Raw genomic sequence first — 27,767 nt, 5'->3', positions numbered from 1 at the left:
CTGGTGGAACTCGCGACCTTTGCTCCCCAAAGGGGGTCACATACAGTCCGACGGTTTGTCTTGGTAGCGTTTCCCAAAGTGTCCCGGCGCAGTAGAGGCGTGTTTCATGCCGGTCCGATAGCGGTCGGAGTGCATTTAGTTTTTTCGGGTCCGGCATCAGCCGGCTGTTAGTTTCTGGTTTTACTCTGAACGGTGAAAGAAAGGGGATGCCAAATGCGCCCCCTTCCCCTCTCCCCCCGGTGGCTGAGCGTCAAATCTGATGGATGGAAAAATAAAAAATAAATATAAAAGTCAAAAAAAAGAAGAAGTCTTTGAACTCTATTGCGCCGCGGCTCTCGCGATACTGCAGGTTTATTTGTTATAGCACATGTTTGTTTTTTTGGGGACATTTTTTTATTATTATTGTATATCTGCGCCATGTTAGTTCTGGTTCTTTGTTATTTTTCCAAGATTCAAGATGTATTGTAAATGTTTCTAATAAAAACAAAAATGAAATGATCCCCAATGACACGATGGTTTTCTTGTTCTCATAACGAGGGGGGGGGGGGGTACGGCTTAATTGATCCTCCAATTATGACGATTGATATTTTAATCCGTGATCAGAGGAACTATAATGTTATTAAATAACAGCGGACATTAAGAAGAATAGAGTGACTACATGCTGCCCTCCGATTCATTCACCTGCAGCCTTTATTTAAAAAACATCTTAGAGACATGAGAAGAGGCAGGCTATAACAAATGACATTTATTTATACATATGCAGTCCAAATATACATATGAGAATAAATGTTTTAAGAAGCCCTAACCTACAGCGCCCAGTTTAAGACCTGTGAAGTCGGCCGTGTCGACGTGGAAACACAGAACCGGGAGAAACACCGGCCGCGTGCGCAACCTTTGGATTTAATTTAGCTACCGTCCTTTCTCCTCGATCTATTAAACTATTAGATACTAACAAACCCAAATCTTGCCCCCTCGAAAACAACCCTCACCCACCCCACACAGGAAATGCAGCCGAGTGAGGGCAGACCTCGGGGAGATCCCAGAAGGCAGAATCCTGTTCCAGTTACATACAGTGGAGAGAGAGAGAGGGAGAGAGAGGGAGGGGCTAGTGGAGGATTTCACTTACAGTCAAACAAGCCATCTCGGGTACATCAGAGACCACGGCGGCAGGGCGGGGCCGAGCGCCCTCGCCAACTCATCCCCCTGAAACATTAGCCATCCATTTATCCCAGCAAGCGGGCAGCAGCAGCAGCAGCACGGGGTCGTCCATGCATCCAAACCCAATCCCCCCCGATCGCTCCCTCACAGGTTCGGGGCAGGGGGTGAGACGGCCATCGGGAGAGAGGATGCTGGCCGGTTAACCCTTTCACTCGTGCGGTAACTCTTAAATGCGATGGGGTGTAGCTGCAGGAGCGAAGGCCGTCCAGACGAAGATCAAAAGCAAATCAGAGAGCAGCGACGGGTCACCGGGAGAGAGGAGAGGGGGGCGTCGCCGCGCCGAGCGGACGGAATTCCAGCGTTTGCATTTCAGGAAAGAAGAAGAAAAAGGAGCCTTGAAGATAGCGGGCGTCAAGAAGAGAGAGAGGTCCCTTCAGGGTGGAAGAATCTAAACCAAAATAGTGTTGAATCACAAAACAACGGCCAGAGAAGACCAAAAATCTAGTGTTCAATAAATATTGTACGGGACATTATTTTCTCGATATTAAACATTTTTAAAAAAGAAGAAAAAGGAAAAACGGGAATGACTGCGACGCCGACGGGTTGCGGTCCGGTGTTTGTGGATTTTTATTGCCCGATATACTGAAGTGTGAAAGTGAGAGAAGGCGTTTACTGGCTTGTAAAAAAGAAAGAAAAAAGAAGAGCTTACAAAAAAGGGAGGATGTGTTTGTTTTTTAAAGACAGAAATTATGATGATACAAAAACAGGGGACCTCACAATGCGTGACATTATTTCATTAGACTGAATCAGTTCTGATCGTGTACCGTGTTCCAAAGGCTTTAATGCATCGGGTCGGTTGCATCACACCCATTGGTACTAACCCCCCCCCCCGTCTAAACTCCTCTCCCTCCTTCTCTGCTCCCTCTTCAAACTGCATCACAGCGTCGGAACAAGACAAGACGATAACTCTGATGTCCTTGCGCGTGTGAAATGGTGATCTCTACCTGTCTCTTCATTCTCCCTGTCCACCTGTCGGTCTATCTGGTTGTTTCTCCGATTGCCTGGGGAGATGAAGGAGGAGGAGGAGGAGAGTTCTGAGGCCTCAGTTGTTCTGGCAGCAGACGCCCTTATTGGCCGAGTTCTGGGTGGGCTCGACCGTGATGGGCACCACGTTGGACGCCGGTGAGAAGTCGGAGTCGGTCCGCCCGGATATCTGCCTCTGGGACACGATGTTGTAGATGGCTGTGGGGGAAAGGGGGAGGAGTTAATGCGTAGACGGCGACAAAGCCGGCCAACAGTGGGACGTATTGTGATGAGAAACAAACAGCGCGGCGAAAAAACTGAACAACAACGTCTCTCTGCCGGTTTCATCCCGGAGGATTCACTCCTTCCTCAAACTGGCGTCGGCACCAACGCTGCAACGTCACATACAGTTTAAAATAATTTAAAAAGTGCAACGCAGAAATAAATATGAGACATTGTGGGACTTGCTTCTGCGACCCTGCATAAGAAAACACAATCTCATCAAGCTCCTCCTCCTCCGCGTGCGTTGTATTGAACGAGGAAGCGTCACAAATCTACTCCTTTCTTCCTGCATCCGGCGAGGGAACTAAAACGCAAATTGCTTAAAAAATAAAGACAGAAATTGCCTTTTCTTCGTAAATAGCATCCAGAAATATGAATGCGAAGCTCGTCGTGGGCGAGGAGACGCGTTCCGGGGTTTCGGCTGACTCGGACGTACCGACTTATTCATTCCAGCTCTGTTCCGCAGTCGAAGAAATGCAGAATAGATCGGCCCGGCTGCGTGATGGCACGCCCTTCATCACCACGTCACCAACGTTTGCTTCTTCAATGCATTTCAGAATGTCACGTCCCTAAAACTTGAGCTCTGATGCCGTTGTTGGGGGGGGGGCAGCAGGACTAGTGGCTGAAATAACCCGGTGGTCTGGAAACGAGTGTCTGCACAACCACTGACGATCTATTCACACGACCATCAAGTAGGAAATAAAGTTGTGGGTTTGAGTCCTCTGTGCCTGGACTTGAGAAGCAAGAAGGTTTAGAAACCACGACTCCAGGTCCTCCACCGCTTCGCCACATGATCCACTGGGACTCTTGACCTGCGATGCGGCGGCTGCTGATATCTACGCACACGTGACATCGGCTTCGGCTCCACCGGGTCTGACGTCCACTCCTCACCGGGCCGGTGCCTCTGCAGTCGCTCCTCACACTCGATCAAATGCGTTTCCGCGAGTGTGAACCACGCATCCGAAAATTGGGCGCCGAACAGAAGCGTCTGGTCCAGCGGGTCGACGTGGACTCGAGACCACAAAACGAGGACCGCGAGTGGTTTGCTAGTGGTCGTCACGTCGCGGCGCTCACAAGCGCCGATTGGCCGAGTGCTTTTTTCACTGTGCCGAACCATCAGAGAACATATTCGGGTGGTGCGCCGCCACAGACTGCCCATCGGATGAGAGGGCTTCTGTTGCCACCTAGTGGCAGAAGGCGAGTACTGTTATGTAAACCATCAGCGACTGGATGGAAATGTGACACCGTGTGTATATGTATGCATCTATGTATGTATGCATGTACAGTATGTATCTGTGTATGCATGTGTGTATGCATGCATGTACAGTATGTATCTGTGTATGCATGTGTGGGTGCATGCATGTACCCAGCATTATCATTTGATGCGTTGGAGCATCAGGATCAAATGAACATTCACTCACTTTAAATCGATATAAACACAAAATAAAAATGAAGAAATAAACACACGCAAAATTCACCTGTAAGAATAGTCTGGAAAGCCAGCTCCACATTAGAGGAGTCCAACGCCGACGTCTCCAGGAAAGACAAGCCGTGCTTCTCTGTAAAACAAACAAACAAACAGAATGTGAAAAGCCTGCATTATTATGTATTATTTTAACTTTCATAGCCAGACCGAGCTGCAGTGTTGTCGTGGCATTAACGCAGCACCGATCCAGGGATTGATTCCTCCTGCATTATGCACTCGCTGCAGGGTTCCCCTGGAAGTCGTTCCAGCCGCTTCCTGTTTGATTGCTCACAGCGGACGGCTTTGTCCTCGAGGCTCTAACGGGTCGTCTGACGGCCGGCTGTTTACAACCTGGTCAAACGTAATGACGTATAGAATAGAATATAGACCTTTATTAGCAAATAATACAGTCTGCTGGGATGTATAACTGTATGACAGTGTGTGTGGACTAACGCATGATTCATCTGGAACCAAATAAGGACCGAATGCTTTAGTCTATTAAAACAAACAGCTGAACTTGTAACTGTTTTTTCCATTCACGTGTTCCTGTGAGTCAGGAGCCTGAAACCAGAAGCAGCTCAATGGAATTCAGACATCATTAATTTGAGCCTTTATATCTTTATCGTTTCTTAAAACGGAAAAAATGTTAAAATAACTCCCATAAAAAAAATAAAGTCGATAACAAAACCGGTGAAGGACAAATTCCGATCAAAGTCAAAAGCTGCTGAAAAACAGTCAATGCAACTAACATGCCACTGACATCCCTATTTTATATTTACAAGTTCCTTTATTTACTGTTAATGCTTGTTATGCTTTGTGTAATAAAAAAATGTAAGTGAAAAGATATGTTTTTTGATCTAACCAACCAGAAAACTAAAATATGACATTATAACCAAGAAAACAAGCTTTATTTCTGAAGACAGTCAACAGATCATCGTCCCCATGTCGTCCTCACACTGAGCGAGGCGGCGAGCTCCTGGAGAACCCGTCACCGGGGGCATTACAATACGCTTTGCATGGACGTGTCCGCCGCCATCGGTCTTTATGCAAATGAGGCATCATAAATTACATTTGTGCCGCAGGAAAAAAAATCAGTTAATTCTGACGGGGCACCGACGACAGAAACGTATTGATTTTGACTCCCCCGATATGAATCACCAGGACGTCCTACCGAGAGTCATTTACCAGTCAAAGCAGGTACGACGGCGACTCTGGAAGCAAGCCAATAAACTCAAGGTCAAGACTCAAAACACGTGGCCCGACTAATCTAAAAGAACGGCGTGCGGGTCAACGCGAGGCTGACCGGCACAAACAAGCCTCCCCGAAACCACGCCTGGAAATTCTCAAAGGGCCGAGATAAATGGAAGTTTAATTAATCTAAATGGAGTAGTGTTGACCTCGGGCTGCGCCGTCTTTCATGTGCACCAACGGTCAAGCCAAGGACATATTCATGAGGGGAGACGTGCGTCGTGCACACAGTTCCAACATGGCGTTCCCAGAGGTAATGAGAGCGCAACAAAAACATTAGAACTCAACTGAAAGGAAATGTATGACAGGCGCAGAAGCACTTATCAGACCACGCATGTTAATGACAGGGGTCACCCACACGGTGGCCAATCGGTGTCCAGGACTTCAAATTACCATGACCAAACATTTAGTGAAATCTCGGTGGGTAAACATGAACAAGTGAGAAAATGTTGTGTTTACAGGGTTCTTACACATGTTGACCAGTGGATTTCCAGGACTTTAAACCAAATGTCCATGACCAAACTGAAATCTCTGTATAAACATGAAAACTGTTGAACATTTTGCGTATTGAGAGCGTACGCCGGCTTATATTTTGAGCGTCTTTCTTTAAAAAATATCAATTATTTCAAACTCGGTGTAAATGAACATGTGATTTTAACACATTTCCATGACTTTTATGATTTAAGTTTTTTCCATGACTTTTCCAGGCCTGGAAATGACCATTTTAAAATTCCATGACTTTTCAGGGTTTCCCATGACCGTACGAACCCCGTGTTTAAACTTACAAAGAGGATTCAAAGCACACAGTAAATAACCTTAAATGACTCGAATGAATGAGAGACAATAGTTTAGATTAAAAGAATAAACATGCATGTATTTTCAGTTACGGTGCGTTCACTTGCAGCGTGGAAAAACGAGCGTATGCCGGCCTACATTCTGAGAGTCATTCTTTCTTTCATTCATTTAAAACTCAGCGTAAATGAACATATGAATATATATAATTTCCATGACTTTTCCAAAACTTTGGGGATTATTTTTTTCCAATGACTTTTCCAGACCTGGAAAAAAACATTTACAAAGTCCACGACCTTTCCAGGTTTTCCACGACCGTACGAACCCGGTTATGAGCACATGAGAGTCTCATTGAAGCAGCTAGGCTAACCTGGAAATAACCTGTCACACACACACACACACACACTATACCTGCCAAGGCCTTGGCCTCGTCTGTTGGCACCGCCCTCAGGTGACGGAGATCACTTTTGTTGCCCACCAGCATGATGACGATGTTGCTGTCCGCGTGGTCCTGCAGCTCCTTCAGCCAGCGCTCGGCGTTTTCGTACGTCAGGTGCTTGGCGATGTCGTAGACCAAGAGGGCGCCGACTGCTCCGCGGTAGTAGCTGGACGACACGGGAGGAGGGAGGCGAACACGAGGCGCATTAGAGCAGAAGAAGAAACAACTTGTTGCCTGTTGATTGGAGGATTCTTCGTGGACTCGGCCATCTTTGAGGGTGAGGAACACCAGAAATAAAAGAGGGAAAGCCCCCCGATGAAATAAAGACAGACAAAGCTCAAAAGACACGTGAACATTGGCTGACATTACTCATTGTTAATTAAAGACCGGCCCGACATGCCGGTTACGCCGTGGAGGCCGAGAACTACAAAATATCAAATCTTGGGACGATTAACGAAACGCTTCCAAAAGGCTCCTTTTTGTCGTATTAATCACTTCAGAGAATTCATTGTTACAACTATTTAAAGGAATGATGATTTGAAACTGAAATCATGGACAGAGGACTGTAGGTTGAAGGTTTACAACCCCAGACATTGATAAAGCAGTAAAAACCTCACGAGCGTATGAATAAAACTAAAACAATGGCTCAATGCATGAGGAAGTAAAAAGAGGCACTTTATTCTAGTTCCTGTGCTTCGTGTGCGTCTATATTAAAACACTCATTTGAGCCACTCCATGTGGCGCTGCATGTCTGGACTTAATTAAAGCCCCATTATTTTCTTCCAGTGTCCTCGTGTGAAGTGGTTATTATCGTCTCCGCCCGCGTGACGTCGAGGGCTTCCTGGAGGTCCCCGTCGTGTACTCACGCCGAGGTGATGGCCCGGTACCGCTCCTGCCCGGCCGTGTCCCAGATCTGAGCCTTGACGGTCTTGCCCTCCACCTGGATGCTGCGCGTGGCAAACTCCACCCCGATGGTGCTCTTGCTCTCCAGGTTGAACTCATTCCGGGTGAAGCGGGACAGCAGGTTGCTCTTCCCGACGCCTGAATCCCCGATCAGCACCACTACGGGAGAGAAAAGGGACAATCAGCTGCAGGGTTGGTTGGAGACGGTTTAACTTTTAAATGATTGGGATGAAACAATCACATGTTCACGAATGAGAAACACATCAATGTGTTTGTAGAGGACTGGCGTCGTAGGGAATTAGATACCGACGCAGCTTCGGAAACACCGGGGCAAAACTGGCCCTAAGAAATATAATGTTGCCCCTGATGTCACGAGTAGAGGGGCAACAAATGCCCCATAATTCTTCTCTAATAATAATAATCATTTAATAGCGTTTTGTTTTTATTCTTGGTTGTGCGTGTCCCATCTGTGTTGCCTATACACACAAAAAAAGAAAAGAAATTTATATATATATAATTTAAATAAATAACCAAAGAAATAAGAATACAATTTAATAAGATTGTCTGATTTATGTTAGTTTGTTTTTTGTTTAAAAAATGTAAATAAAAATTTAAATCGAATAATCATTTAATAGCGTTTTGTTTTTATTCTTGGTTGTGCGTGTCCCATCTGTGTTGCGTAAACACACAAAAAAAGAAATAATTTATGTTAGTTTGTTTTTGGTTTAAAAAATAAATTTAAATCGAAGACTACTGCCTAATAGTCTTATTATTGCCATTTTTATGACCATTGATCATTTATTATTTTTGAACAAAGGTTCAAAAAGTGCCACAATTTATTTTTAAATGCTCCTGTATTTCAGTCAGTGGGGCAAAACATTTCCCCCTACAAAAATCTGCAGATTTCCTCCCCCGTCCCGATGGGTCGGCTTTTTTATAATCACGTTCGATGGCGCGTTTCATCGATGACGCATGCGTGTGGCTCCCAGTGCGAGGCGCAACAGAAACTCGCGGCACGCCCACTCAACAAAATATTTGAACCATGTGAGGAGTCGCCCGTCGACGGCGAGCCGGTCGAACCAGTGAGTCGCTGCAGGTCTCACCTGTCAGGTGTCCCTTCATCACGACGGCATTCCACTGGGAAAAGTTGAATGTTCTTTTTTTAAATCGTCAAGGCATCCGAGACATGGATTATACCACGAGGCCGCTTAAAATTAATTTGTATGAATTAAGTTTTCAGTTTTAAAGACTAAAATAAATAAAAAAATGTTCAGAGACCTAAAAAAAAGCCTAAACTCAGCTGAAGATCTCCAAATGACTTTAGTTATGGCACCACCAGGTATATTACCACACACATTAAATATAACATCAACAATGACTGCACCTGGAAGAAGGCCTCGCTTTAGTGGACACAAACTCCAGGAGGGTTTTCACTGACATGGGGTGAGAGGTGAATGACGATGTTTACGACGTGGAGCGATTCATTTCATGCTTACGACAACAACAGGAGCTTTGATGCAGAGCTTCCTCGACTGGATCCCCTCTTTAAAATGTACCTAAACGGGCACCATTAGGGCGAGTGTTTACCAAACTACTCCTACATCGTCAGGTGAGTCAGGGTGTCAGAAGGAACCGGCCACACCAACAGCACACCGCCCTGATGTGAGGAAATACTTGTTATGGAATGTTGAAATGGCGTTGAACAAACCGACCACCGTGTCCACACTCGCATTTAAGAAATACTGCTGAAAACAGGGAAACACTCTCAAAGCGCGTCTGTGGTGCAACAAGCAGAAGTCCAAATCAAGACTGTTAACAGGTTCTGACACATGTTGACCAGTGGATTTATAGGTCTTTTAACCAAATGTCCATGATTAAACTGAAATCTCAGTATAAACATGAACAATTTATACACTGTATCGAGAGCGTACGCCGGCTTATATTTTGACCGTCTTTCTTTAAAAAACATATTAATTATTGTAAACTCGGCGTAAATGAACATGTGATAACAAATGTCCGTGACTTTTCCAAAACTTTTATGATTTACGTTTTTTCCATGACCTTTCCAGGCTTGGAAATGACCATTTTAAAATTCCGTGACTTTTCCAGGTTTTCCATGACCGGAGGAACGCCGTGTTAAATAATTTAAATTTGGGGCATCAGTGTGGCTCTCCTACATGCCTAAATAAAAAGAAGAAGAAGAAGAAGAAAGGGGAACATTGTCATTCTCCATCGGCGAAGACAAAAGATCTTGGGCGGAGGACAAAGATCGTTACGCAACCGTTTCAGGATGCAGGTAATGGCACGGCCGCGTCACACACACCCAGTCACCATGGTTGGGTTCCATTCTTCGGCTAAAAAAATACACGACACCTCTCCATTGTACTCGTACAACACTGCACCCGGCGATCGGGCACAGGTACGGGGGATAAAGAGCGGAACTGGATTACACTGGAGCACCTGAGTCAGCGTCTGGGTCGGCCAGATTCATTTACCGCCCGGGTCCCTGTGAACCACAGAGAACCATCGCATCCTTGTCCAGTCGTGTGAAATTAAAGCGGCATATCAAGAGATGCTCTCTATTAAACGGTTTCCTTATGATCCTATGGCATCAAGGAGATTTAAAATGTATATCCTGAGATACGCAGATCGCCTGAATATAATATAATCAGTTGGGCAGCGATGGGTGCTTTTTGGAGATAAAACTGACTTAAAGCCAATTTGTGTGAAAGGTACACGTCACTAAATGAGTGACGTGAGACAGGTGTGCTTCACCAGGAAGAAACAAATGTGATTTCAAAAGGAAACTTAAGGCGGCAATAATCAGAAAGGAAATTATTGTAGATTAGGTTATTATTTTAGGTATTATCTTTTTACTTTTAATGTAAATGTTGTTTTCTAAGTCTAAGTGTTTTTGTGATAATTGATCATGCTGTACTGCATTTTATGGATTTGTATTGTAATGTTTTTTTGCCTGGACCCCAGGAAGAATAGTCTCCACTACGGTGTAGACCAAGGGGGATCCTTAATAAACCAAACCAGGACGGCGGGATGACTTCCTGCATGCGTGTCCATCGGCAGGATCATGTGACTCACCCAGCTTGACCGGGGTCTGTCACACACGGGACAAGAGGAGGGCGCGTGAACAAAGGAGAGGACAGTAAGCTGAGCTCCTTCCTGGTTCACGAGGAAGACGGATTCTTTAAAAAAAAAGCAGCCGATACCTCATCGGTGTCCTCGCGTCGCTGCAGACGCCTTGGCTGTCCGGTCACTGAGTCATGTGACGTGTCAGCGAGCCTCATCTTCTCTCAGGGACACCGTGGCCACACACACACACACACACTCCGCGCAGGTATTTCCAGTTGGACGACACATGCTCGTTTGGCGTTCTATAATTGAGCAGACTGCGAACATTTCCATTTCCCCTTTGCTCGCCACGAGATTAAACTATGAACTACTTGTAGCCATAAAAAAAAAAGGAACAATCAATCACTGTCCACCCCCTGGTATACAGGTACACTCACCTTTCAACAAGAGGACACATTGGGGGATAATGTTTCTGCCTTTTGGGAAATACAAAACAGGCACACTTGTGTGCCTCTATAAATGAGGCTGGACAATAATATGATAAATATTAAAGTGACAATCGGAGCAGGTGGTTTATGTTATTGACAAAAAGATGTGTGTTTTGTGGCCAGAAGGCCAAGACCTGTGTGTAGTCACCTGTGTGTAGTCACCTGTGTGTAGTCACCTGTGTGTAGTCACCTGTGTGTAGTCACCTGTGTGTAGTCACCATGGAGCCTCAGATACACGAATGAACACTTTATTCTCCATGAAAGTGCGGGTCGGGGTTGTTTTCCTGCCACACATGACCCCCCCCCCCCCCTCCTTGTTGATCAACACCCCCCCATCCCCTCACGCGATTGCGTCACCGGCCTGCAAGATTAAGACTCTTCTGCAGATGCTACTTTTACACACACACGAGCACTTAAAAAGGCGCATTAAAAAAAAAAAAAGGGGCGCACGGCTAGTCGCATTTACGTCGAAATAATAGGTCGCGAGTCAAAGCCGCGGCCGACAGCAGGTGCCTTCGTGGCCGCCGTCGCGCGCTGCACCTTGTCGGGTCAGCAGCTCGCGAACAAGTCGGCGTCAGGTGACGGGCTCGTTGTCGAAGTTGCGCTAACTAGCTAGAAGATGAACACCAGCTACTCACCTTTGAAGAGGTAGTCGTACTCGTCCTCCCGGTTGGTCATAGCTCGTCTCCGTCGTCGTCGTCTCCGCGGACAACTAAACTTTGCGGTGTATTTTAAACTTCACTCCGCGAGCGCCCCGTTCGCGGCTCTAAACGCGATAGTTAGCCTCACGCGGAAGACGGCGAAGTCTCACTCGAACCACGGCGACGCTGGGCGAATAATAACGTCGAAGTAGAACAACGCGACGCAGTTGGGTAAAAAAATAAACATCCGACGGCAACCGGTAGCTGGAAAAGTTTCTCCTCGTCTTCCTCGCCCTCTGTCACTTGCCATTACCGGGGGCTGCGACGTAACGTCAGTTGGCCTTTTGTCCCGCCCCTCGCGCGCTCTCATTGGTCGTTGGTCGGCGGACACCTGTCACCCAGGGCAACGTGATTGCTGCGCTCCGCCGTCGCTTATTAATCGAGCCGTTGGGCGTTAACTTTGATGACGTGTGCGCGGCCCGAGCCTCGACAGGTAATAGCGAACCCGCAGGTTAATTAGCGGCAGAGCCCAGCTGGCAACATATCTTACGTCACAGCAGCCCAGTGCAAACACAGAGGTACACAGCGTGTGTGTGTGCGTGCGCGTGTGCGTGTGTGAATTACATTTAAACATGATTGTTGGAGCTATTTATTTTTGACATTTGTATTTAGTTTTATTGTAAAGTAATATTGTTTAATCATTGCCTAATTAAGTTATATATTTTGATATGTTAGAAGAGCTTTTTTCTTATGATAGTTTTAGTTTAGTTTAGTTCATTGTGATTGTTATTTAAATATATTTAGTTTTAGGATTGGTTCACTGATTGGGTAACACTGGGCACCTGTGGTTATATGTAGGTGTGGGTAGCTTCAGGAACAGCATGCACCAGGGTGGCCGATGTTTTTTTTTTACCAGCACACGGAAGGCAGTGTCAGCATCAGAAAAAAAGACCACATTTACACACTGTATAACATGATGAAATACAGTTTATTCCACGAGTAAATGAGTCTTTGCGTTATTTCTCTCAGGGGCCCGCAGCTGTAAAACATGGTGAAATATACAGTATTTCACCATGTTTTACCGTGTGTTAATGTGGTATTTTTTGTACATGCAGCACCAGCCAGCAATACTCCATGTATAGACCTAACATATATTAAACAGATCTGCAATAAAAAAGTAAATGAAAGTGTAATCTTAGTTTTCCTTTTTTTCTTTTTTAACAACAGCAATATTTCCTGCCTCAATCTCCTTAAATCGGTTCTCTAAATGACCGTAAACTCATTATCTATGGGTTTTTGGACCAAACTAAATATTCTAATATATATACATTTTAATTGTAATAATTTCTCAACAAGTCACCTTTGACTGTGGCAATTTCACAATATTCTAAAGCTATTATTCATAAAACGTTGCAGCCCTAAAAACATGAAGTAATCCTTTGTTTGGTGTGATAACAATGTCATACCAGTTGGCCACCACGCACAGCCCCAGGGTCCTGGCCCACTTTGAATAGGGCCTTATAGTTAATGGTGTCATGTAACACCTGTGTTTTACCTGCAATGACAGGTCAACATGGCCGCCGTGTGACGGGCCTGTATACGTTGCGTGTCTATGGACGACCAACAGTGAGGAAGTAAAGACAAAGTCCACAAAACCGGTTCATTCAAATTTACCCTTTTTATCCTCCTCCTCTTTCTAAGCAACGCTATTTCATACGGACTTTCCTGAAAGACAACTTTCTTAACCAATATAAAATACAAGTTTAAGCATCACAAGTAAGACAATGGAATGCGTGACATTTAAAGCTATATAACAGATGCTGACTTCAGTCATTCGATGTATCCTCATGGAGACTAATAATGTTCTTAAATAAATGGGGTTTGGTTAAAATGAGGGTGATTTATAAGATATCACCGTGTTTGAGATTAACATTTTTTTCCACTGCCAACAGCACAAAACACAAGTTAAAAAAAAGATCTTGGACAATAATAAGAATTTAATATACTGATCCTCAAATGTGGGAAATAAATGTTGTTTTATTTATTCAGTCAATCATTGCAATACAGTACAATATTATTCTATATAATATACAAAACATAAAGACTGAAAAGGTATAGGTAGAAGCAAAAAATAATTCCTATCTTAAATTATTATAATCAAATATATCTGAAAAATAATATCAAATAAAGAAAAATAAGAAAGAAAACAAAAGAATTATATATGTATATATATATATATCACTTATATCACATTTATAACCCTAAAAAATTGCTTTATAAATAATCCTTTTGAAAACCAAGACCCACATCAGACTCAAGGAAACTCTATGCATACATTGACAATACAGTAAAAAGTTAATTTGATTACATCATATATTTTTGGATAATTTAACCCTTGGCAGACCGGTGAAGTCCCAGAAACAGCTTGCAGTCGCTGTGTAAACTCGACGCAGGTTTTACACTCTGTTGTCACGAGCTCAAGGAGGGAGTTAATTTTTTTATTATCATATCAGAGGTGGATAACACTGACCGGCGGACACCTCGCGTTTGATAGAAGGCCACGTTATATTTGTTCAAGTCGTGTTTTCTGTCTCTTATCAGGCAATCCACCAAATTCCCATAAAACTGAAAGCTGGTATAGTTTCACTGTCATACTTTTTTCTTTATAACACAATATATGCATATATATATATACATAAAATATAGATATATATATAAAATAATATATATACATAATATATATATATATATTATATAAAATAATATGTATATTATATATTATATATATATATAATATATATAATACAAAAATACCATATCCACAAAGCCTAATAAAGTCTGTGCACTCATACAATATCTGCAACATCAGGTTTAGAAAACTTTAATTCGACCAGGTAGTGATCGCAGCATAGTCCGAAGAAAAAATTGTATTCTGCTCAAAAAGGTTGCGTAACCCACGAATTATTCTGTCAAAACGGAGATGCTACTCGTCTAAAAATAAATGTTTTTGTTTCCAGAGTTTTAAATAATAATAATAATAATAATAATAATAATGCAATCCATTCTTACAGCTTTACATCACACGCTTTACATCACATAATTAAAACATCCTAGAAGCTATATGATAAAAATAAGTAAAATTACAATAAGAAGAATAGATAAAAGTAAATAAGAACATAGAGCACACAATCACACATTAGACCTCATTATGGAGTTCCTGCAGGGGAAGAACATCTGCTGCCACCCAGCACTTGATGTGAAGGAATTTGAGATTAGAAACGCAAAACAATGTTTACCAGAGTTGACCTTATACCTCAGAGATGATTTCTCAGTTTAGTGCATGTGTGTGTGTGTGTGGTGGAAAACTAGCTCTTACGTGTAATTAATGACTTATTGTGACGTGTCAAAATGTCCTCTGAGAAGAAGAAAAAAAGGCCCATATCTTTTCTAATGAGACACAAATAGCACTCAGCCTTTCATAAATCATTTATTTTTCGATAGAATTGCAATCAGTCTGCACACAGCACCTCTACCAACACACTGTCAATCAGTCACGTGTCATCTACACACACACAGGCCCACGGTGCTCCGATTCTGTGCGTGGATTATAAATATGTCATTTTACAGGCGTCGCGGGTTCAGTGTAACCTTTGACCTTTATGTTCAATCGTCAGCAGGCGCTCTTAAAAAGAATGACGTTGGACTCCGGCTACATTCATTCACATTAGTTAATCATCTTTTGAGCATGACTTCACTTTAAAAACAAAAAACCCGTTAATATTATAAAAAAGAAAAACAACGTTTATATTATATGGCACATCCTGGAGGACCCCGTGGTCAGATGTTCCTGCAGCAGGATTTCCCCCCCCCCTCTGGGTTTTCTTCGCTTGAGCTGCTCAAGGACATGGCGCTGACGGAGCTCCGGACCACTTCCTTCCTGTTGGCCTTCCTGTGAATCTCTGTGGCAGAAAAATTATATATATTTAATATTTATATATGTATTTAATATTATTACTTTTGACCAATAGCGTATATATATATAAACATATATATAATATTTATATATATATTTAATATTTGTATTTATATATTATAATACTTTTGACCAATATCATACATATATATATAATATTTATATATATATAATATTTATATTTACTGTATATATATATTTAACATTTATTATATGAATATATTTAATATTTATTTATATTTACTATTATTACTTTTGACCAGTAGCACTTATATATAATATTTATATATTTAATATTTAAATATATATTTTATATACAGGACTGTCTCAGAAAATTAGAATATTTTGATAAAGTTCTTTATTTTCTGTAATGCAATTAAAAAAACAAAAATGTCATGCATTCTGGATTCATTACAAATCAACTGAAATATTGCAAGCCTTTTATTCATTTTTATATTGCTGATTATGGCTTACAGCTTAAGAAAACTCTAAAATCCTATCTCATAAAATTTTCATATTTCCTCAGACCAAGTAAAAAAAAAGATTTATAACAGCTGAGTGTTTGTCAAGGCTCAGGAAACCCTTGCAGGTGTTTCGAGTTAATTAGACAATTCAAGTGATTTGTTTAATACCCTACTAGTATACTTTTTCATGATATTCTAATATTTAGAGATAGGATATTTGAGTTTTCTTAAGCTGTAAGCCATAATCAGCAATAAATCAGAATAAAAGGCTTGCAATATTTCAGTTGATTTGTAATGAATCCAGAATGCATGACATTTTTGTTTTTTTAATTGCATTACAGAAAATAAAGAACTTCATCACAATATTCTAATTTTCTGAGACAGTCCTGTATATATAGATATGAGGTGGACTGGGAACGCACATTTGAACAAGTTCAATGATTTATTTATTTTGGAGTATTGTTGTCTTTTTCTTTTTTTTAATGTTTTTATTTTTCTTTGGAAATATATATATACATGTATATATATACATGTATATATATATACACATTACACTGTGATTTACCTGCGAGGACGTTGTTGAACGCTGCCTCCACGTTCGTGGACTCCAAAGCCGACGTCTCAAGAAACAGAAGACCGTTCTTCTCTAGAACAGTACAAATAAGCTGCATTAGTTAATGCATTAGTTGTTGTATTACTGCATTAGTTAACTCACGCATGTTATTTATTCAATTAAAATCACGAAATGTCACCGTTGAACTTCTCGTGAATAATCCTAAAAGATGGTGATCTGCGTAACAACAGCATGTCTCTTTAATCACATTGGCAGGTTTTTTTTTACAGTTCTGCTGAGCAAACTAATTTACATTCTCCACAAACATCATAAAAAACTAATTACAAAACAATGAATGTACAACGAGGTGAGTTCAAGTACCTGCGAAGTCTTTGGCCTCCTCGGTGGGCACGGACCTTTCTGACTCCAGGTCCGTCTTGTTGCCCACCAGCATGACCACGATGTGGGGGTCGGCGTGGTCGTACAGCTCCTTCAGCCAGCGCTCCACGCTCTCGTAGGTGAGGTGCTTGGTGATGTCATAGACCAGCAGGGCTCCCACCGCGCCTCTGTAGTACCTGTCGGGAGGACATGACTTCACAGTTACTCCTTTAGGTGTCTCTTTTCTCGAGAGTGCTGTATCGACCTTTAGTGGGGCACTGCCTGTAGAGTTAACATATAATATAATACAACAAAAGGAACAATAATTTAATCAAGCGAAACATTAACAATCCACACAAAAGCCTGGAATAACAGATTGTTTGGGGCTACTTGGAAGTAGCGGGAAAAAAAGAAAAGTAGTTAACACAACATGTGCATGTGCTCACATTATAAGTAGATACACATTCAGGAGTTAAGGAGCATCGTAATTATTAATTTGGTGTCATGCTTTTGACCAAATTATGAATTTAGGACTCCATTTACCATCTTTACCTCCTGAGGATAATATATGTCTCTTTAATTGCTAAAAAAGCTGTTTATACCACTTGTTTACCGCCTTTTAGCTCAGCGTTTGGTCTCCTCCATCTCCTGAGGATAATTACTGTCTCTTTAGCTGCTAAATAAAGCTGCAATGACCACTTGTTTCCTGTCTTTTAGCTCTATTTTGGGTTTCCTCCATCTCCTGAGGATAATATATGTCTCTTTATTTGCTAAAAAAGCTGTTTATACCACATGTTTACCACCTTTTAGCTCCGCCTTTGGTCTCCTCCATCTCCTGAGGATAATTACTGTCTCTTTAGCTGCTAAAAAAAGCTGTTTAGAGTGGCCATGGAGCGAAATCAAGACTAAGAATGTCGGTTATCGCTTTAACCGTTGTCTCGTATCTTCATTAAGAATAAGCAGTTGCTGTCAACCGCAAAAAAATAACAATATCTGATGGTTGCTCTGAATTCCTGAACCAATCAATACTTCCTTCACATAGTATCTCTGCTGCACTCTTCCAGCAATGTAATTAATTCCCCTTTAATAGGTTTTTAGATGCTTGTTACAGCACTAATGGGAAACTTCCATGGAAGTGAGAATTTGCAAACTGAAATAAGTCTGCAAGTAATTACTCCAAAATCCAATCTGTCAAAAAAAGAACTAATCCAGCGGTATCCTCAGATTCTTCCACGTCTCAAAACCAGAAAATCACATTCTATTGTTTTTAAAACCAATTTCCACGCTGTTAATCCTTCTAGTTTCATTAGAAAGAAGAATGAGTCCAGAGACCCGCCGAGTGTTCGAACAAAGGTCTCCGCTCAAACCAGTTTTAGGACTCAAGTGAAGCCGGTTGGAAACTGGCAGGACCAGAATGAGCAGGAAACGGTGGCATCATCATGTCCTCGTCGTGTTTGGGCCGATAGCGGCACCACCTCGTGGTTTGACGATTTACAGGTTGCTCAACAACTGTGGAGCAAGAAGCGAGGCATGAAATGTTGATTTCAAAATAATTGTCTTTTATTTCCGTGTGCCAGTGAGCAGGTTTAAAAATGAGCTTTCCCCCAAAACATGGACACTCCCGTTCAAGAGTTTTGGGTCACTTAGAAATGTTATTTTTTAAAGTAAAGCACTGTTTTTATCAATGAAGATAACATTAAATGAATCTTAAATCCTCTCTACATAGTTAATGTGTAGATGACTATTCTCTGGTGTGTAATGAAGTCTCTACAGAGGTGTGTAGAGGCCCATCTCCAGTGTTCTAGTGGTACATTGTGTTATCGCCTTAGAAGACTAGCGGAGGGGTAGAAAACCCTTTGAAACCCTTTTTATGTGAGCGCAGCTGAAAACAGTTATGCTGGTGAGAGAAGCTATAAAACTGGCCTTCCTTTGAGCCACAAGAAGAACAACATTAATATTTACAATAAAAATCATTATTTATAACCTTGTCAATGTCTTGAATAGATTTAATATTAATTTGATAAATAAAAGTGTGATTTTCATGGAAAACACCAGATTGTCTGGGTGACACCAAACTGATGAAGGGTAGAGTACGTGGTACCTTAGTATTGATTAATAACACATAAATAAAAAGCATGAGTTAGGTTCTTCAGGAACAAACAACACTTGTAGTGAGTCACAAAGTGATGATGCAGCGTGAACCCTCATCATCATCATCATCATCTCCACTGATCGAGGACTTTTAGGCTCAGTGTTCAAAACAGAAGCGAGTTGTGAGAACAGACATCTACCAATGAATGCTGGACCTGGACCTGGACCTGTACCTGTACCTGGACCTGGACCTGTACCTGGACCTGCACCTGGACCTGGACCTGGACCTGTACCTGTACCTGGACCTGGACCTGGACCTGGACCTGGACCTGGACCTGCACCTGGACCTGCAGTCGGCTAGCGGTTTTCCACCCGGTTGTCTTTATGCTAAACTAAGCTAACTGACTGACTGCTGGCCACATTTCTCTTAATGTGGATATAGTCCTTTTTTTACACTATACAGTTCCTGAAAGTCTGTTGGTCCCCAACACATCCACAATGCAGCTTCAGGACCTTTAGTACTAATGATGAACAATAAAGAGACAGGAAATCACTGTGAAATACATTATAGAGAATTTGATTTCTTTCCCGACAGCAAGACCATGAAATATGACCACAGGTGCGTCTGCAACGACCACCGCGGTGTTGTGGGTCGTCTCCACTCAGAAACAGGCGGCCATGTTTCAGGCAATCGGCTCCAAGTCTTCGTAGAAGACAATTCATACGATCTTGCCAAAAAGCTAAATTAACCGTTAGCCGTGGACAGACGCACAGACGCACACTCACACGACCAATTGCATCATCTACTTGGCGGAGACCATTTTAAGGGACTCTTCTGGCTCTTGACATGACTAGGAGCCCCAAGTGGACTACATGGGGGGCAAGTTCAAATACACCTCTTTTGGGGCTTTATGTCGATTACATTGCGTCACGTGTCATTTAGCTAACGCTTTTTATCCATAGCGACTTACAATCATGTCACATTCACACACCGTGGACACAGCTGGGGAGCAACTCTTGCTCAAGGACACATCGGGTAGGGCAGGGATTGAACCACCAACCCCCTGATTGACAGATGGACCTGCTAACCACTGTTACCCACGTAGGTGATCAGCAAGTACTGGGGACCGTTGGACAAAAAGTGGACTAAATATGTCATATTTAATCAAAAAAGAACTGCAGGGTACCCTTGAACATCGACTGAAAAGTCATTCACATGTGGGCTCCGTTACCCAGAAAGGATATACAGTGTGCATGTGTGTGTGTGTGTGTGTGTGTGTGAGAGGATCTTGACACTCACGCAGAAGTGATGGCCCGGTACCGCTCCAGCCCGGCCGTGTCCCAGATCTGGGCCTTGATGGTGAAGCCGCTGAGCTGCGTGGTGCGCGTGCTGAACTCCACCCCGATGGTGGTGCGGCTGTCGTGGTTGAACTCGTTCTTGGTGAAGCGGGACAGCAGGTTGCTCTTCCCCACGCCGGACTCCCCGATCAGAACCACTGCGGAGAGAGGAAGCACAACACCCGAGGTCTTACTGATGGCTCTGTGTTTGGTGGTTGCAAAAGCAAACGGACGAACATCCCAAGCCTCATTTTGACAGAGCCTGGAATGAGTATGGAATGAGCCACTAATGAGTATGGAATGAGCCACTAATGAGTATGGAATGAGTATGGAATGAGCCTGGAATGAGCCTGGGATTAGCCTGGGATTAGCCCAACCTGGGCGTCCACCCTGCCCAGTTTTGGGTCGGGGCGTGTCGCTTCTCGGTCGCCCCGTTAATCCTCATTCTTTGCCGTCTAATACGGGGATGACGACTCCATTATTACGATGTCCCATTTAAGAGAACGCACCACGCCTCCATGAAGAGCAAATCATGAGTAATGTTGAGTAAAGATACTGGTGAAACACCGGATTATTGATCGGGACCCTCTCCCAGCATGCATTAGTGAAATGCCAAATCTTTAATCAATATATTATTGTATTAAGATGAGAGAAGACGATCCTTTATTAGCCCCTCAGTGGGGAAATTGCGCGATTACAGGCGAACAGTCGTGAAATAAAAAAGTAAAAAAATGGCAATAATAAATATACAGACGGAAATAAAAGTATACAAGGTAATAATTAATATTTACATTGTATAAACAGTCATTTATACAATGAAGGGGTAAAGGTGCAAAGTAAAGGAAGTAAACCAGTCGAGGTAGAGGACTTGACACTCTTCAACTAATTCCTTTTTTTCTCAAAATCAATTAATTTAATTGTTATGGCATTAATATTTTGCATTTGACATTGAAGCCAGTCCTAACTTTAGGTTTAAGAAGTCTTAATTTTGCCAAAGCAAAAGGACAGATACACAAAATAACCTTTAAAACAAGTCAGCCTTTATTTGAGGAAATAGGAATGAGCGTGTAAGGTGATCCCAGAGCAGGTGGAACAAGTTGCCACCGCCTTTCATCTTGGGTCAGAAGAGCCTCCTGGGTAAGAACACAGACACCCCCTTTCTCCACGGCCGTGACTAATGCTTGGCTTTCAGTTGTAAGTGGCTGACTCAGAAAAAGAAGAAGAAAGAAGGCTTGGCTTAATTGGCATAGATAATATATGACCACACTGTGAAAACACCGAGGCGCTGGGAGGACGACGCTGAGGCGTGAGAGCCGCTGAGCGCCGATTATAATAATCAGAGTTCTTGCGACATCTCCACCAGATATCACAGATTCAGTTGTTAGGATGCGTTAGAACAACAGACGGGGCGTTTCGGGGGAATGTGCTTTGTTTGCTTTCTTGCCAAGAGTTAACTCACATGATTAAGATTAATTGAATATGTAGCCTACCTTACCATAAAGACTGTAGCTTAGCCTAGCATAAAGACTGGCCTGTTAAATATGTAGCTTACCATAAAGACTGTAGCTTAGCTTAGCATAAAGACTGGCCTGTTACATATGTAGCTTAGTTTAGCATAAAGACTGGCCTGTTACATATGTAACTTAGCTTAGCATAAAGACTGGCCTGTTACATATGTCGCTTAGCTTAGCATAAAGACTGGTCCGGTACATATGTAATTTAGCTTAGCATAAAGACTGGCCTGTTACATATGTAGTTTATTTTAGCATAAAGACTGGCCTGTTACATATGTAACTTAGCTTAGCATAAAGACTGGTCTGGTACATATGTAACTTAGCTTAGCATAAAGACTGGACTGTTACATATGTAATTTAGCTTAGCATAAATACTGGCCTGTTACATATGTAGCTTAGCTTAGCATAAAGACTGGCCTGTTACATATGTAACTTAGCTTAGCATAAAGACTGGCCTGTTACATATGTAGCATAGCTTAGCATAAAGACTGGTCTGGTACATATGTAACTTAGCTTAGCATAAAGACTGGCCTGTTACATATGTAACTTAGCTTAGCATAAAGACTGGTCTGGTACATATGTAACTTAGCTTAGCATAAAGACTGGCCTGTTACATATGTAACTTAGCTTAGCATAAAGACTGGCCTGTTACATATGTATCTTAGCTTAGCATAAAGACTGGCCTGTTACATATGTAACTTAGCTTAGCATAAAGATTGGCCTGTTACATATGTATCTTAGCTTAGCATAAAGACTGGCCTGTTACATATGTAACTTAGCTTAGCATAAAGACTGGCCTGTTACATATGTAGCTTAGCTTAGCATAAAGACTGGTCCGGTACATATGTAACTTAGCATAAAAACTGGCCTGTTACATATGTAACTTAGCTTAGCATAAAGACTGGCCTGTTACATATGTAGCTTAGCATAAAGACTGGCCTGTTACATATGTAGCTTAGCATAAAGACTGGCCTGTTGCATATGTAACTTAGCTTGGCATAAAGACTGGCCTGTTACATATGTAACTTAGCTTAGCATAAAGACTGGTCTGGTACATATGTAACTTAGCTTAGCATAAAGACTGGCCTGTTACATATGTAACTTAGCTTAGCATAAAGACTGGCCTGTTACATATGTAGCTTAGCTTAGCATAAAGACTGGTCTGGTACATATGTAACTTAGCTTAGCATAAAGACTGGCCTGTTACATATGTAACTTAGCTTAGCATAAAGACTGGCCTGTTACATATGTATCTTAGCTTAGCATAAAGACTGGCCTGTTACATATGTAACTTAGTTTAGCATAAAGACTGGCCTGTTACATATGTAACTTAGCTTAGCATAAAGACTGGCCTGTTACATATGTAGCTTATTTTAGCATAAAGACTGGCCTGTTACATATGTAACTTAGCTTAGCATAAAGACTGGTCTGGTACATATGTAACTTAGCGTAGCATAAAGACTGGCCTGTTACATATGTAACTTAGCTTAGCATAAAGACTGGCCTGTTACATATGTAACTTAGCTTAGCATAAAGACTGGTCTGGTACATATGTAACTTAGCTTAGCATAAAGACTGGCCTGTTACATATGTAATTTAGCTTAGCATAAAGACTGGCCTGTTACATATGTAGCTTAGCATAAAGACTGGCCTGTTACATATGTAACTTAGCTTAGCATAAAGACTGGCCTGTTACATATGTAGCTTAGCTTAAAGACTGGCCTGTTACATATGTAGCTTAGTTTAGCATAAATACTGGTCTGGTACATATGTAGCTTAGCTTAGCATAAAGACTGGTCTGGTACATATGTAGCTTAGCTTAGCATAAAGACTGATCTGTTAAACATCTAGCTTAGCTTAGCATAAAAAAAGACGAAAGTCATACATCAAGACGCCACATCTCTTTTTAAGAGATTAAGTGTTTTAAACATTTTTAAAATTAGGTTTTCAGTCTGTACGCAAATAAAAACTAATTTGAGTTTTCAGATTTCGTACGTGTTAATGAGTGAGCTTTTTATTTATATTTATGTTTATTTACCTTTATACAATTTATATACAAAGTTTATTTTGAGAAATATAGAAATCTGAATGGCTTATTGTTCATAGTCATCACATTCTTTGTTATAGAATATTATGCTTCTCATACTTCTGTACTTTAACTTTCATTAACATTTTTCTTGCAGGGCTTTTACTTATAATGCTGTATTTTTACGGAAGTAAAGGACCTAAATATATAATAAAATCTCACCTTAAGAGCCACCATAATGTAGCCGTGTTCAACCGCATCACATGATCTTCTTGAGCAGTTTATCATTTCCTGCTGATGAAGATATGATTTAAAGGGCCAGTGACTGTTTTCTTAATGTCTTCAATTCTTTTTATTTTCCGAGGTTGAGATTTGAACTTTGCACCCCGACGTGGCCGAGGGGTCCTCAAGGTGCTCCGAATCAGCTTCAGTTGGGAGGTCACCAATGGTTTCTTCACTATTCTCCGGTTGCAGAACAACAGATGCAACACACATTCGTTCTTCTTCTTCTTCTCTTTCTCCCTGAACGCGTGCAGACTCCCATCGAGGTGAAACTCTGACACCGCTTGGCCCTGAATCTTGACTTCCAGGTTACGGTTAACCTGCGGTCTGCAGCCCCGGTGGAGAGCGTTTGACAAGTTATTCTGCTTTTGCTCGTTTTAGCCACAGGTGAGAATGCCCGTCCTCCCCCTCCTCCTCCTCCCTCCTCCTCCCCCTCCCCCTCCTCCTCTCTAGCGCTCAGTAACTTCTTATGCAAACAATTCCCACCCCTGGTTTCTATGGCGATACGGGACAAGAGGCCTCTGAGCCCGGTCTGTTGATTCTCGTGAAGAACTCGAAGTGATGCAGAGGAGTGCATTGTGCTTCTGGAACTTCTCTATTCACTGTGAATATATATGATATATATATATTCAACATATATTTACATATATTCAACAGGAAAGTTTCATTCTGTCACGCTGCGTATTAATTATTGCTTAATGATCGACATTAAAACACATTTGCGATGTTAAAATGTGCCTTATGCTCCACGAGCATATGGTTATTAGTTTGGAAGTTTACTTTATATGTCTGATCACATTATAAAGATGATATGCAGTTGTAGTTGCAGCATCTCCATCTTCTATGACCTCCACCTTCTACTGACAGGTACCTGTTTACATCTGAGTGCAGTATAACTTCTGATTAAGTTTCCTTGTTTACATTCAGTTCATTTATCTTTAGCACACATATTAATTTGTTTATTTCACGTTGCATATCTGTTGTAATTATCCCTACTTCTGCTGTATTTCACGTCTCAGATTCTCAGATTCTACTTTGTTTTCATATTTAATGGTTATTTGTTGGGAGGGAGCCTGAGCTCTTATCTTTTTCTACTGACTGCTTCTCTGTAATTGTGGAGCACGTGACGATAAATAACCTGGAAGTCAGAAGTACGGTACCCCGTGTGCCGCGGAGCCGGCTCACAACACAGAACCAGATTATAGATTAGTTTCTCTGAGCTATCGGGGAATCGCTGGAGGAATGAAAACATGCCGGTACCTCTGAGAATATACACTATTCAAAAGTTTGGGGTCACGTAGACATGTCCTTATTTTTCAAAGTAAAGCACTGTTTTTATTAATGAAGATAACATTAAATGAATCATAAATCCTCTCTCTACATAGTTAATGTGTAGATGACTATTCTCTGGTGTTTAGTGAAGTCTCTACAGAGGTGTGTAGAGGCCCATCTCCAGTGTTCTGATGGTACATTGTGTTAGCGCCTTAGAAGACTAGCGGAGGGGTAGAAAACCCTTGAAACCCTTTTTATGTGAGCGCAGCTGAAAACAGTTATGCTGGTGAGAGAAGCTATAAAACTGTCCTTCCTTTGAGCCACAAGAAGAACTACATTCATATTTACAATAAAAGTCATTATTTATAACCTCCTCAATGTCTTGAGTAGATTTTATATTCATTTGATAAATAAAAGTTTGAGTTTTCATGGAAAACACCAAATTGTCTGTGTGACCCCACACTTTTGACTGGTCGTGTATCTATAAATAAATAAATACATAAATAAATAAAATATATATTTATAAATTAAATATAAATAATATATTATATATAAATATAAATAATATAAATAATATATATAATTATTTCTAACCTTGTCAATGTCTTAACTATATTTTATATTAATGTTGAAATTAATTTGATAAATAAAAGTGTGAGTTTTCATGGAAAACACTAAATTGTCTGGGCGACCCCAAACCTTTGACAATAGTGTACGTACGACACACACTTCACGCTGCTTCGTTCTCTCCATCAAGGGACCGGCGACAAACTTCTTCCCTCAGGTGAGAGGATGTGAACTATTGGTTCGTCTCAGCTCTGATAGCCGACAGCGAGGAGAGAGAGACGGGGTCCGTCTGCTCTCTCACAGGTACTTTAATATTCACCTGCAGCGCCTTCTGTCAACACGGCCCTCTGCACCCACAAGTCCAAATCTCTGTCCCTGAACCCGACCGCCTCTCTGGAGGAACTTCTCTCGTGGAGACCCACCCGGTACCTCCACCCGGTACCTCCACCCGGTACCTCCACCAGCTGCAGCTCAGACACCACGAGTCTGGAAGAGCAGAACCAACGGAGCGGCGGCTCCTCTCCAAAGAGCTCCACCCAGGCGCAACTCTTTCTCTACGAGTGCCCCACTATAAACCGGATCCTGGTGGTTCCGGCTCCAGGTGAGCACCACCGGTCACACGCCTCGGCTTCTACCTCCACCTGGAGCCGGCCGTGCCTCCTCAAGGGGATCCTTGTATCCTATCACCTTTGGTCACCTGCAGAGAGCTTTCACATTGAAATAGAATACCAGCATGCAGGTGTTGACCTACACAGTTAAACCGAACACACACACACACACACACACTCAGCCGGGTGTGTGTGACCGCGTACTGCTCCTCTCACTGAGCTGGTTGTTACCACAGAGACGTTGCATTGGGTTGCCACAGGGCGACATGTTCATGTTCCTGGAAGTTAGGCAGGTTAATAATGAACAAGGAAGTATCATTTGACGGACAACAGGAGCGCCATCCAATAACTCCCATCGTGGGGCGTTTGGTGTGTAAAGGTGGGAAGGGATCAAGGGATCAAGGAAGCAGGAGAGCGTAGCACTCACCCTTGAAGACAAAGTTGTAGGCCTCATCTGACCCCATGTTCTGTCCATTCAGTGTGTCTCACACGGGGCTGCAGGTCGGGATGTAAGGCGACACCCTCCTCCTCCTCCTCTTCCTCCTCCTCTTCCTCCTCTTCCTCGGATCCTCAGGCTCCAGGAAACACGGCGGCTGAGGAAGTGTGTGTTGCCGTCTCCAGCTCGTCTGCCCCGCTGCCCTCCGTCTCTGAGAGCTGGAGAGCTGCCGTGTTTGTACAAGACGTGCAGTGTTTTCCTGCTCGGCTGTTTCTGCTCCAGGAGGCGGGGCTTGTGTCAGGGAGTGGTGGGGCAGCTGCAGGGGGGGCGTGTCTTAACGCGGGGCAGGTTGGACAGGTGGGTCCACGAAGCAGGTAACGCAGCCCAGAGGGGCTGGCAGGCGCCTCCTGCTGGACCGATCCAATTACTGGAAGCAGGAAGTAGGAAACAGGAAGCAGGAGCGAGTCTCATCGTCTTGAGGTTAAAATAAACTACCAGTCAGAGTTCACGTGGGTTTTCTGTCATGTCTCTTGTTGTCTATTGTTTCTATTTTAACCTCTGTGCTTTCAAGATTCATTAAAAAAAATGATTATTTCTGTTGTTTGTAGTTTCTATAACTTTGTGACGTGACGTTTTATCAAACATCTTTCTTCGTCCTTTATAGACAATGTCATCGGGAGTCTTATCATTTTTTTGCCCCTTTATGGTTAATTTTGGCACATTTCGGGCTCCTGGTTTT

At 42.4% G+C, this 27,767-nt stretch overlaps 2 protein-coding genes across 2 annotated transcripts; both read right to left on the bottom strand.

Annotated features, from left to right (window-relative positions):
* Positions 1-672: 672 nt before the first annotated feature.
* Positions 673-11,819, bottom strand: rab11al (RAB11a, member RAS oncogene family, like). Its single transcript, XM_056444129.1, has 5 exons — positions 11,524-11,819; positions 7,274-7,469; positions 6,380-6,573; positions 3,942-4,022; positions 673-2,400 (listed from the first exon to the last, which is right to left on the bottom strand). The coding sequence occupies exons 1-5, from the start codon at positions 11,561-11,563 to the stop codon at positions 2,261-2,263; spliced, it is 651 nt and encodes a 216-aa protein (XP_056300104.1). The 5' UTR covers positions 11,564-11,819; the 3' UTR covers positions 673-2,260.
* Positions 11,820-14,994: 3,175 nt separating this feature from the next.
* rab25b (RAB25, member RAS oncogene family b) lies at positions 14,995-27,421 on the bottom strand. The gene is made up of 5 exons (XM_056444130.1): positions 27,020-27,421; positions 20,286-20,481; positions 16,898-17,091; positions 16,529-16,609; positions 14,995-15,485 (listed from the first exon to the last, which is right to left on the bottom strand). Exons 1-5 carry the CDS (start codon positions 27,054-27,056, stop codon positions 15,364-15,366), a joined length of 630 nt encoding a protein of 209 aa, XP_056300105.1. The 5' UTR covers positions 27,057-27,421; the 3' UTR covers positions 14,995-15,363.
* Between the last annotated feature and the right edge of the window lie 346 nt (positions 27,422-27,767).

Source organism: Pseudoliparis swirei, chromosome 22 (genome assembly GCF_029220125.1).
Source record: "Pseudoliparis swirei isolate HS2019 ecotype Mariana Trench chromosome 22, NWPU_hadal_v1, whole genome shotgun sequence".
NCBI classification, from domain to species: domain Eukaryota; kingdom Metazoa; phylum Chordata; class Actinopteri; order Perciformes; family Liparidae; genus Pseudoliparis; species Pseudoliparis swirei.
The sequence above is the reverse complement of the archived record's forward strand: the minus strand, read 5'-3'. Positions and strand labels throughout refer to the sequence as shown.